Source organism: Haliaeetus albicilla, chromosome 8, assembly GCF_947461875.1.
Source record: "Haliaeetus albicilla chromosome 8, bHalAlb1.1, whole genome shotgun sequence".
Taxonomy (NCBI): Eukaryota; Metazoa; Chordata; class Aves; order Accipitriformes; family Accipitridae; genus Haliaeetus; species Haliaeetus albicilla.
This window is the reverse complement of record NC_091490.1, coordinates 36847422-36859858: the sequence shown is the minus strand read 5'-3', so window position 1 is coordinate 36859858 and position 12437 is coordinate 36847422. Positions and strand designations below refer to the sequence as shown.

The 12437-nt window shown below is 39.2% G+C and overlaps 1 protein-coding gene across 5 annotated transcripts in view; it reads right to left on the bottom strand.

Moving 5' to 3' along the window:
* Positions 1–12437, bottom strand: part of DNM3 (dynamin 3) — a 190947-nt gene that overhangs the window by 172222 nt on the left and 6288 nt on the right. For all 5 annotated transcript variants that reach the window (XM_069789847.1, XM_069789846.1, XM_069789848.1 and 2 more), the window contains exon 2: positions 207–280. In XM_069789847.1, the coding sequence (XP_069645948.1) occupies positions 207–280 (74 nt within the window). The remainder of the gene's footprint in view (positions 1–206; positions 281–12437) is intronic.

Sequence of the window (12437 nt, the reverse complement as noted above, 5' to 3'; positions counted from 1 at the left end):
CTAGGGTTTAGATTTTACTGTTTTCCCAGATAGGACAATGAAATTAGTTGGGCCTGGGCATAGTTTTGAGGCAGCAGGCCTTTGTTCCAGACTGTCTAGTTGCACCTTTCTTCACACTGCTTAAGTTTTCCTAGAAATTTTTTTCCTCCTTCTGAAGTATGTCAGCACTTTGTCCAGCCATTGAAGCAAAAAGAGAAAGAGGTTACCTGTTTTGGCAGTGATGAGTTGCAGGACCAATGGTCGTCTTGTTACAATTCCAGAACCTCGTGGAAGAAAATCCCTAGAAACATAAAAAAAAAAAAAAGAATAGTTACTACCCAGAAAGCACTGTCCAGTTACATAAGATATCGGACTAAGTTGGAACCTCCTCTATACCTTCAGCTGTGATGAAAATGGAAAGTTGGTGGGGACGGATTTACATCAAACACTAGTATAAAGCAGGGCTGTTAATTTTGGTTTGAGATAGCAGTAGGTCATTAGACAAATACATATTAAAACTAAATTACTGTCTCAAAGGCATTACCAAGTCTCTTTCTTCATGACCACCACATATAACATTTCAAAACTCACCTTGCATAGTAAGAGTACCTGAAGCCATGCCCACATTCGTTGGGCTCTCTAAATAAATGTGTCCTCACCCTATACTTGATTTGAAGAGGATATGGGCATATGAGCACACACACTCTCACTCACCACATCAAAGCTCTGGCCAAACCAAATTGCCAGCATATTATCAAATAATATGTATAATATGATTGAAATAACCAGGGAACTGTTAAAGTCCTCTGTACAGCCCCCATCAGTTAATATTTAAAAATAGCGAAACAGTAACTAGACATGATTTGGGGTTTAGGAACTAACTATTAGACAACGGGGCTTTATGTTTATGTCAGAAAAGGTAATGGACTGTGGTCTGGTCAATAAACCTTGAAGAACTGCTTGGAACTACCAAGACAGAGTAAGAAGTAGGTAAAAGGTAATTCCTACAGGGGGAGATCGCGACCACCGACTCATTGACCACCTACTCACATGATACTACCTACTCAAAAGAAGACAATGAAAGAAGAAGACAGAGTCTGTGCGCTAATTTACATGAGAGGCAAAGAAGAAATAACCAATCATTATGGGAAATAATAATGAATATGTATTACTTAAGCATATAAATGTGGGAATTTTTGAGACAAAGCTGTGCTGTCTTGAGACAGGCACCCATTCATGAGCATCAATTAAATTAATTCGAAAATACCTCAACTCTGTGTGTTATTGGCTTGCACACTGGGTAAACGAACCCCATTTGTGGGACAACAAGCACTCTGCACCTCCTCTTTCACACACTTCTGCCAGTTCAAATCCCCAAATAACTTTTACAACAACACATCTGCCCAGAAGTTTTTAAATAAAAGCTGAACCCTGCAAGTACTCTAGGACAGCAGAAAGGAGCGTCCTTGGACCAGAAAGCAAGCAACGAAGCAAAGACAGCAACTCTGTCGTATCATTATGCACCCCCATGATTCTTTTCATGCATCCAAGGACAGAGGGATCCCTATGCCAACTGAAACCCTAGAAAAACTCTGAACCAATGTTGCAAATATTCTGGTAAAGAAATCAAAATTTAATCACATAAAAGAGTTTGGTTTGATTAAGAAGTAGAAAATTGTGAAGCATAGGTATGGGAGTGTTAAGTTTGAAATGTAGTCATAGGAACTTAGGAACTTTAGAAAATGTACTATGTGTAACCGTAAGAATTCAAGTATTGTCTAAAATCAGTTAACCACAGAAACTTTGACAAAGATTTGTTGATTTGTAGTGTTTTGTTTTAGGAAACTAAGGAAACCGTTATGGACACCAGTTTGCTGCTTGGAAACCCTTTACCCTTCCCACCTCGATCTAATTATCAAGGATTCTAATCAGTAGAGTTAAGTGAGATTAACCAATGATTGTTTTAACATAAGAATATTAATAAGATGGTGTGACTGAAGGACCAATTATTAGAAAGGTTACATTTAAGAATAGACATTGTATGCATTTTTATGTAAATTAATATAGATGATGGTGAGAATTGTACTGCGCAGAATCCCCTAAGAGAGGTCAAGAAGCGGACAAGTGAGGAAGACTATGGAAGACCACCAGAGGGCTTCTGAAGACCACCAGAGACCTTCACTGTGCCTGTGTGAAGAGACATTTACATATGCTAATAATTTATCGGGAAGTTAATGATTATGTATAACATTTTCCAGAAATTTAGTGAATATGTATAACAGGTGTGTATTTAACCTGCACAATTAGAGTAGACAGGTGCACACGATAGGCGGAGCGATCCCCCATGTGCCCAGCGCTGCAATAAAGGAGTGCCTGCTTCTTAACTTCTCATTGCTGTTAAGGAGTTTTATTCCGGATTTCGGCAACACCAATTGTTAGTTGCAAAACCAATGATCAGAACCCAAAGCAAAATAACAAACTTTTTTCCCAGTGTCTTCCCAGTTGCCATACCTATTTAAACTCTTATAAACCTTGAGATAAGGTTCGGTGACGGGCTTTGAAGAGTGCTCCCTTCAAATAAGCATCTTCAGAGGACTAAAAGTCACAGGTAAACACACAGCTTCACGATCAGCTTAAACTCATCAAAATCCCCTCCTTTTTCCTGCCTTAGCAGGGATACTGAATCACCTTTTTGCCTGCCTTAGCAGCATTGCTAACTCACCTCTCTGGCTCAGGTGAAAAGCAATGCAGCAAATGGTTAGGGCATGAATTTTCAGTCAAATCGCAGGGCTGATCTGGGTGACCGCGTTGTCACATGTGCTAGTGCCAGTACAAACGGTGAGGCAGGAATGTGCAGTGTGTTTGGGAGGGGTGGGGAGAAGGACAAAAGAGTCAAAGGAAGAAGGATACAGCCCTGCCAGCCCTTTAGACAGAACAGCTTAGATGGGTCTGCTCAAGCCACTTGAGAAACCACATCTTACCTACAATCATTGCCTCTCTCCATACTGACCTTGTGCTACTTAACGAATGCCTGATTTTATCAGTTCCTTTATGGCAGCACACAAACCTGCAAGGTTTAAAACAAGCTTAAAGGGTACATCTATGAAAAATAAAACACACAACTATTTCATCAAATTTCAGGATATTACTTGTGCAAATCAGAGCATATCAGGCCTGAAGAGCCCCAGGTCAAGACAGGCTCAGGAATGCAACAACAGTGAACCTCTTTCCACAAGCACCAACAAGGTAACTAAGCTTTGGCAGCCTGCAGGAGAGAAATAAGGCAACTCTATCCATGATACAAGCTCTGAAGATTTCCCTCCCAACCTAACAGCTAGACATTAAATAAATAAATAAATAAAAATCACATAAGCAAGCAGCTCTAAGGCTCTGAGGAACAAGACTGGCTGTCAGCTGTGCCCCACCATTTTAGAACTCCCCAGCATTTTGAATGAAACAATGTTAATTTCTAGATAAAATAAAAGTCTCACTTTGTCAATACCTGTTAATGTGTGCTTACAGTGTGATTGGTTACTCTGCAAGCTAAAGTACACCATAAAAGGAGAGGCTGTTCAAACAGAAGCCTGCTCATTAACTTCTATACTCAAATACAGATCTGCAGGCAAAAGTACAATTAATTAGGAATTCAAGTAATCTCTAAAACAAAGAGAACGCAAAAACATCATGCAAACTGATTTATATCTGCTGCAATGTTTTACAACACTCGAGACAGCAAAAGGATACAAGAACTAGCTGAGAGAGACGCTAAAAGCCTTCAAAAGGTCTATCACAGTTTCAGTACCTACCAATGGAGAGAAACCTATGTCTCAGTGAGTGCCATCTAGTGATATCTTCTCATGGGGAGGAGGAGAAAATTTTAATAGAAACATACTCATTTCTCTGTATGCACTGAAATGACAGTAGCCCAGAACATAGAAAACACCTACTGAGATGACTGTTTCATACTCTGATTTTCAAACATTTCAGATCTTATTTAAAAAAAAAAAAATTCATTAAGAAGCTAAAACCAGTTGCCATTCAAAACAAACATCACACAAAACAAACTAGGGTCCTCTACAGCACCACATGAGGCAGTAAAATCCTTCTCCAGGGAGTCAAAGGCTGGAAAGGCTTATTGATTTTCTGATCTAGACTAAGCACATTCAGAGATAAAGAACACCACATTAATCCAACTCCTAGTTATACAACACTGACCTTCCCTCAACAGCAAAATTAGAAAGAAATGTATGACAACAATTTTCCTTCAGAACGTTCTCTTAACATGTCCAAAATAGATAGCATTTGATAACACTCTCTAACAAATTGAACAATTGTCAAAAACCTCATCGTCTGTTCAAGCAAGCATCAGCAGAGAGAGGCTCCTGCTTGGTGAGAGGGCAACCTGTGTTGATCACATAACCAGCTAAACAGTGTGCAGCAGCAGGACATAGAGCTACTGCTTCAGATGTGCAGTTTGAAGAGGAAAAAAAAAAAAAGAAAGAATAAGGATAAAAAGCTGTTAATGGGGAGAGTTCAGGAAAAAACTTCCCCCCATTAATAGCTAAATGTGTATTTTACCCCTATGAAAGAAATATCGACCTCTAATAAATCTGCCCTCACAGGGACAGGGATTTTTTTTTTTTTTTAAGCATTTGAAATTTCAGCTTCAGCCACAAGGCAATGGCATCTGTGCACTTCCTCTGCGCAGCCCAAATCAGATGTTACAAATGAATACCCAAACTCTACTTCTAGAAAAAGGCAGATCTTCAAACACACATAGAAGTGTAAGTCAAATCTGAGACATAACTTGCACTTTTTTAAGGAAAAGCAACATAGTACCACATTACAATTTTAGGAGCAAAGGAATCAGATTAAATACTGCAAAACTGCTTCTGCAGAAATGTCTGCTTTGACATCCACAAGATAGGATGCAGGTCTTCTCCCCCTCCCCTTGATATGGAAAGCTTTCTACACAGGGTTTATTTGTGGTGCTGAAAAAAACCCAACCAGCCTATTAGGAATGGCCCCACACCCTCATTTTTCCCTAAAACATCTACCTAAATAAAATGTTTCTTAAAGAAGAAAAAAAAAGAGAGAAAAAAGCTTCAGCAGCAAGAAATATGATAGGACTAAACGCAGACAAGTTGCAAAGGTTCCTTCTGACCAAAAGAATGTCCTGGTGGCACACTTAACATTCTTCTTTAAAGGACAGGCCTGAGATAGCTGCTCTTCCGAAACTCTTGGTCAGTATGTACAGATATGCTTAGTGAGAGCTGGGAGAAAAATCACATCAGAATTGAAGCAGCTGCAAAGAAATCCATCTAGAAAAAAGGACATGCCTGAGAATTTGTGCACAAAGACACCGACAAGGGAGAGAAAAGGCTGTCTTCACAGTGGGGGGAGTGAGCCTGTGAGAGTACCTGTGGGCACAACTGCAATACCACTTAACAATAACATGGTGCAGGAAACCAGAATGAAACACGCTGTGCAAGAATAAAGCTGGGAATGAAACATATGCTCCTTTAAAGGACATGCATCCTACATTAAGAACCAAACTACTTTTACATCTTTATTCTCAGAGCATTTTCAGCAAAAGGTACACCACTGACCACAGCTATACTGGCTCAGCAGCAAAGCTGCTGTGACACGACAGTTTGGAGACCAGCAGCAAAGCCTGTCCAGTGTTGCCTAGCCAGGACTGAATATATCAAATGCAAGCAAGATGCAAGCAGTCAGGTATTCCAGAACATTATTTCAATAACTCTTCAATCTTAAAATGCACTTATCTGCTAGCATATCATTAAATATTTTCAAGAGCAAAATATTTTCAGGGCCAAATAATTTTTACCCTAAAAGCTATAAAATTACTCATGTCTTACTGCACAACATAAACTGTACTGTCTTCAGTCTCTAACAGTGCTCACTTCCAGTATCGGAGATCTGGACAAATATATCTACTAAAACATTTGTTTAATGTGTAAAGGTAACAGATACTCGTTTGAATTTGACTTGCTAAAACCCAGGTCTCAAAAACTGATGTCACAGGATGGTGAAACAAGTTACCAGTGGCCATACCAACACCTTAGCAGTTTATAACAAGACAGTTAGGGGTCTGATCTTTGCTACAGTAGACAACTTTACTGTAAGGAAAAAGAAAAAAAAAAAAGGAAGAAAAGGACATTCATGTCTCTGTATGTTGTCTTTCTTTTGTCATACCACCCTCTCTGACTGATGGTCAGAAAGCAAACAAGCTGAAAAAGTAATTAGACAACTCGTTAATGGGAAGAGTCCCATGGAAGAGATGGCAACACCCTTTCAAATTTCAGAAAAGGCAGAAACCATAGTGAAATGCTGAAAAGCAAACTAGACAGGGGCTCCTTCAGTGAGGTTGTCTCATTATAATGCAGGGCTACAGCTTACAAAGAAAAGAACACATATCAAACAAACAAAATATAAACATGATGTGTTCCAAGGGGATTTCCAGGTAGGGGAAGAGTTTTCATTCAGGAGCTCTCTATCACACTATCAGTATTTATTATGTTAAAAAAAAAAAAAGAAAGAAAGAAAGAAAGAAGAGAGAGACAAAACAGAAGCATCCCCAGTTTGTGGGAAGAGCAATGATGCACCATCACTTAACTCTTAATCATTGTTTCAAAAGAGTAACTTAAATCTGCTTTACTTTGCCCATATGGTACAAGAAATGTTCTGCACTTTGATCAGTTACATGGTCAGTATTATATAGGATAAATGGTGATTAATTTACATTAATACCAATATAATGAATTCATACAAACCATAGGGGGAATCCAGGAAATCAAATAATGGAGGAAAATGTCAATAATTACATAGTAACTGCATCAATTAAGAGCTAGGAACAAGTAAAACTGATAGTGATGAATTGTCAAAAAAAATCATAAGTCACTCCAAAGAAAAAGCCTCTGCATTTTTCACAAGGGGTAGAAACTTTGCCCTGAGAAAGGGCTCAGGACAAGAGCCATAATTCTCTTACAGAAGAGCACAAATGACCCATCTAAACCTAATTCATTTTGCCAAACAGCTTTGGTAATATTACTTATAAAAGTTTTTCCACTAACCCAAAGATCATCCCAAGAGCCTAACCCTCCCTCAAATGCAGAAAGGCCATGTTCCAGGAGCATCTAATATGAACAAGTAGCATTCCACACAGGCCTTTATTCCCAAGACCTGCCAAGGACTGCAACGCAGCTTCAATTGCAATAGGAAGCAATTATACCCAAAGTCAACAGTTTTCCTGGGCCTTTTTCCAACACAGTGTGTATTGTTTTGTACAACTCCAGCCTGGCACACTAGGAGCACTTGCAGCCTTTGTGGCTCATACTAGCTGCTGAATGGCCATATCTTGTGCAAAAGAACACACTGTTTCACGGTGAACACCTACACACATCTATGCAGCCAAGCATCTCCCAGTTCTGTGGCAAATGTACTACAAAAGGCTTTCATTTTTCTTGCATTTATCATATATAGCCTCAAACTGCTACAAAAGAACAAAACAGGGAGAAGCATGGTCCAGTGTAAGCCTACAGAAGAGAGACATTAACAATTTCTAACTTCTTTCCTCAGGTTCACTTTCTAAAACCCATAAACCAAAACCAGTTAATTTATAACTAAAGAACTCTTAATGCTAAAAATACATATCTGAAGACCTATTTTGGTAGACCTGTTCTTCCTATCTTGCCTGCTTTTGCTCCTGTGCTCACCAACACCACAGAGGACCCTACAGTAGATCCTTCACGCACTTTTGTTCATTACAAAGCAAGGTACGTCCAAGCGACGGGAATGCATTTAAGCAGAGACTTTCTTAGGAATTAAATTCATAATGTCGAGTGAAGTACTTTCTAAGAGGAGGTTTGTCATCACTGACACTAGACATCACTGTATTTATTCTTCCTTAGTGGCTTTGGAAGCACAACTCCTCTACCCTCCAAATGACAGTACAAAGATAACCCCGGGACACATTTTCAAGAAGTCACAAAAAGCTTAAATATGTTACTTCTGTTGCACTTTGATGTTCTCAACCACATATCTTCTTTTTTTTTTTTCAGTAATACAGTAGTAATGCAGTAGTATACATCACTTTCTACATCACACTGATATTTGGCTATATATGCTCTTCTTCATTAGCTCAAAGTACAGAGACCAATTCTTATTATCAATCACCACTTAATCCCTCACCTCCTTTCATTAGTTATAGAAGAGTAAATGCTTTTTGTTTTGGCACAATGTCTGTCAATCAAGAGAATCTCCCACAGCTTTGTTCAATGGCTGCAAAATCTCAGCCTAACATAATGGGACTTGCATGAAGATGTGCAAACTCATTAATCTTCTTTATTGAAGACCAATGATACCTATCTTAATTAGGCCTACTAGGCAAGCTAAATGCATTAAGAGGCTGTAGATTTTAGTGATCTCAGATATATTAGCTCCTAAAGCTCAATACCAGTCTTTCCAGGGTTTTCTTGTAAACCACACAGCATAGATGCTAGCATCCTTATCATGACACTTTAGGTCAAGTTCTCCAATGAAGTTTGGTCTCAGTTTGCAGTAACCATTCCTTCACGGTAAATCTTCCTTCAACTGAGAGATCATTTTAATTAATCTGCTGAATCGAAACAGGAGTAGTAACTACACATTGCAGCCCATGCAGTTTGGGCACGTCTTTAGGGGTGAGAAACTGAGTTTCCAGACGTCCTAGGGCTGTTAACTATCTCTTCCTTTCAAGCAGGGTGGGTAAACTTGGTGTCTTTGAAAAGACATTTTCCAACCCAGAGGTGTCCTTCGTCACCATTGCTGAACTACCGGAACTGAACAGCCAAAGCAGGGACCCCCCCAGTTATCCTATCCATCACTTTCAGGTAAGCACACAAGTTGAATCAAGAATAATAAATAAATAAATACAAATATCTTGAAATTCTTACACAGCAGCCTAAATTCTTACAACGTAGCAGCCTAAAATGTCTCTTTGGTCTCCCTTCCCCAACTCCTTTATGGAGTTGAGACCAACTATACAAAAATCCACAGGGGAATGGTAGAAAAAATCCACCCAAACAGACCTAACCATGGGAACACAGTAAGCCTTGACTCTAAAGATGAGAAATAAGGTATCTTTGAAAAGCCCTTGAAGAACTTCAAATAAGACAACAAGAGATTTCAGTCATACAAGCTGAGCACCTCCATAACAACTAAGTTCAGAGACAATGCTTAGGCATCACTAAGGCAAGAAAGCCAAGCTTGAGATTTCCTCTTCATGCAGAAGACTGGAGACAGAACAGGCTTAAAAACCACTGTCATTATACTTCTCTCGTATCTGGAAGATGCTTTCTTTAAGTAGCAGCAGCATTTCTGCTCAACAAGGTGCCAGAAAGTACTCCATCTCCCCCATTAAAATACACATTATAGGGCTGTGAGAAAATCAGTGCCAAAAAATTACTCTAGTCCCAGTGGTGAAGTCTTCCATTAAACATGACTGGAGTCAACAGGTTCTCCAAAGTAGGGGACATTTGAACAGAAGTCTAAGAAGGCACAGACCATTATTAGTACCCCAAATCTAATGTCGTATTTCGACAGCAGTGAGTACCTCACAGTGCATTTCTGCACAGAAAAAGGCAAGCCTGTTCACTGAAGCAAGGAAAGAAAATGTACTTCCTAGTATTAAAAAAACCCCAAACTTTTACATGATAAAAAGTTTTAAAGTCTCAATAATGTTTATAGGACTGAAAACTTGCCATACACAGCTGTGAAAACTTGCCAGGAAAAACCACAAAAGTGGTAAGATGAACAGTGCTCTGTTTGCAGTGATTATGCTCAGGCTGTAGGCTTGCTGTATTAACAGATCGGGAAGCTGCCAATGTGCAATCTCGCCGGCAAGCCACTGTATGCACGATGCATCTGTCCTCCCTGGCAGGCATCCAAAACTTCGCTGCATCATCCTAATTCTATTTGTGAAAATGCCCTTTTTCCTCTTTCTCTTTTAAGATTTTACAAAAGCTTCTGCTATTTCCTGCCCAATGGTAGTCTCCATCAATTCCAAGCCGGGGGTGGGAGGGGAAGAAACTACAAAACACAAAAAACCCCCCAACAATTCTCAGAATTTTTGTCTTGAAAAGAATAAAGCAGGCTTTGCAGGACAACTGTATTCTCCCTAATCAGATATGTTTGGTCTTAGGAAAGGACTAATTTGCATAGGATGTTGGTGCATAAAAGCCCATCCATTCTCAGGATGAATACTAATGCAGCAAGATTTTGTATCTCAATACAAGAAATGAACAACAAAAATACTTCACTCACTTTAAATTGTTGTCAGTGCCGTAAATAGAAGTTGGCTTTTTTATCACTTACAGCTGCCAAATGCTATTAACAATTTTTCTTTAGAAGAGATTCGAGTAAAACATTTTCCTTTATAATATATAAACAGAAAAAAATTCTGATTGCAGGGATCAGAAAGAAAACAGCATGTCCCCAACACTGCAGGCATATAAGCTACATGAAGCTAACTACTATGTAATTACTTGCATTTAGCAAATAATTCACCTCTGGATACTCTGTCATGACAAAACTTTTAGATATTGCAAATTTCAGTGCTGTCATCAAAAACCCAGCCAAAATAAGCTCCTACCCTTCTTCCCAAATCACACTGTCCTGAACTCAGATCCATCAATACAGACTTTTTAAACAGTGGTATAGCATACAATCAGCTATGCCACGTCCTAGTCAAGTCTAAAAAAACTTTGCCTCTTCAGAAGCATTATGAAAATACATTTATCTCTTTTGTGGTGGACAAGGTGTCAAACTGTACAATTACCTTTCTTGATACAATACAAGCCATTTCAAATTATTTTGCAGAGCTGGAATGTAACTGGATTCAATTCTTCTACTCCCTCCAGAATGTATACATAATGGAAACTGCAGTATAAAGACAGCCTGAATTTATAGACAGAAGGACAACTACAGAAGGAAGGGGGGAAAGGGGGTGTTTCCAAAACAAATGATCCAAGTCTTTCAAACAACTTCTCTAGTCATTTTATCCTTTTTTACCTGCCCATTTATCCTGCTTTGAGCCTATAGTATGTGCAAATGAATATATTGTCCACAACAACATAAAGTCTGTTTAGCTAAATATTGAAATTTAATAGCAGCCATGATCTCCCATCTCTTTGCTCACCAGAAACTGAATTATTACCACAAGAAAATTTTATACTAAAAGTCTGACCAAAACAGTGTTTTGTGCTGCTACTTCCCAGAACACTAACAAAGTCATAATGCTGGAGGTCTCAGCCCAGACTCTTAAGGCTCTCCAGCCTATTTCCTAGATTTGATGCAGATTGGGGATCTTCTGTCAACATTCGTTTAGCACCTGAACAAACTAAGAGGTAAGCACGCAAGGGCACAATACTGCCTCTGATGGATTATGCTAAAATTTCTTCTGCAGCTTCCAGCTTGGCTGCTGAACAGATCTGGAACATAGCCCATTTCATCCACTGTCGGGCAGCAGAGGCTTGAGACATCTTACAGTGGTTCTCGTGCTTGCTACACAGAGCCCTGCCTATTCTCTGCAGGTGAGTTACACACAGGCCATTTTAGAGCATCCTCTATAGCTAAGCACTACTGAATACATGTGTACATTTTTATGCAGTTGCACTGTACATAGTAAACAAAGTACTGAGTGCTTAAGATTAATCTAGCTTTGATTATATCATCTATGAGAGTGGGAACCTAGCTGTATTACAGCAAATAGTAAATCTCCTGCATATCGGAAGAATGAAATCTTGGTGATTTCGCACGGGAACTAGCATGCAGAAATACTACACTAGATACTGAATTAAAAGCATAACTTCCACATACAAATTATAAAAGCTGACATTATCACTAGACACTTTGGTTGAAAACCTCTCTTATCTACAGCTACAGTCTCCTTTGCATCCCAGAGGCTATCACAGACAACAGTACTTGGCAGTACATCAAAGCCCAGCATGCAGTTAAATGGGATTTTGCTCCTCTCTAGTTCAATAATGCTGCCTTGTTCATCTCAATGCAACTTGCTGAAGAAAAAGATGCAAGGTCACAGTTAAATAATGCTCATTTCCTGTTCTCAGCATATTTACACTACAGGCTTTACACTGCAGACACACAGCGTTAAAAGGATTCCCAGTACTTCATTACACATGAGCATGGCAAACAAGGGGAGTTCATGGGCTTCTATTTACTAGAAGGCCTTATTTTGAAATGCACTGTTTAAAAAACAAACAAACAAAACAAACCACACAAAAAACCCAACCAACCAACAAAAAAAAAAAAACACCCCCCCCCCCAAAAAAAACCCAAACACCACCCCCCCCCCCCCAAAAAAAAAAAATCCACAGAAAAAGCAAAAATGGCTTCTGCCTCTCTGTGGCTGCAATCTAGGCAGACATTGTTTAAGAAAC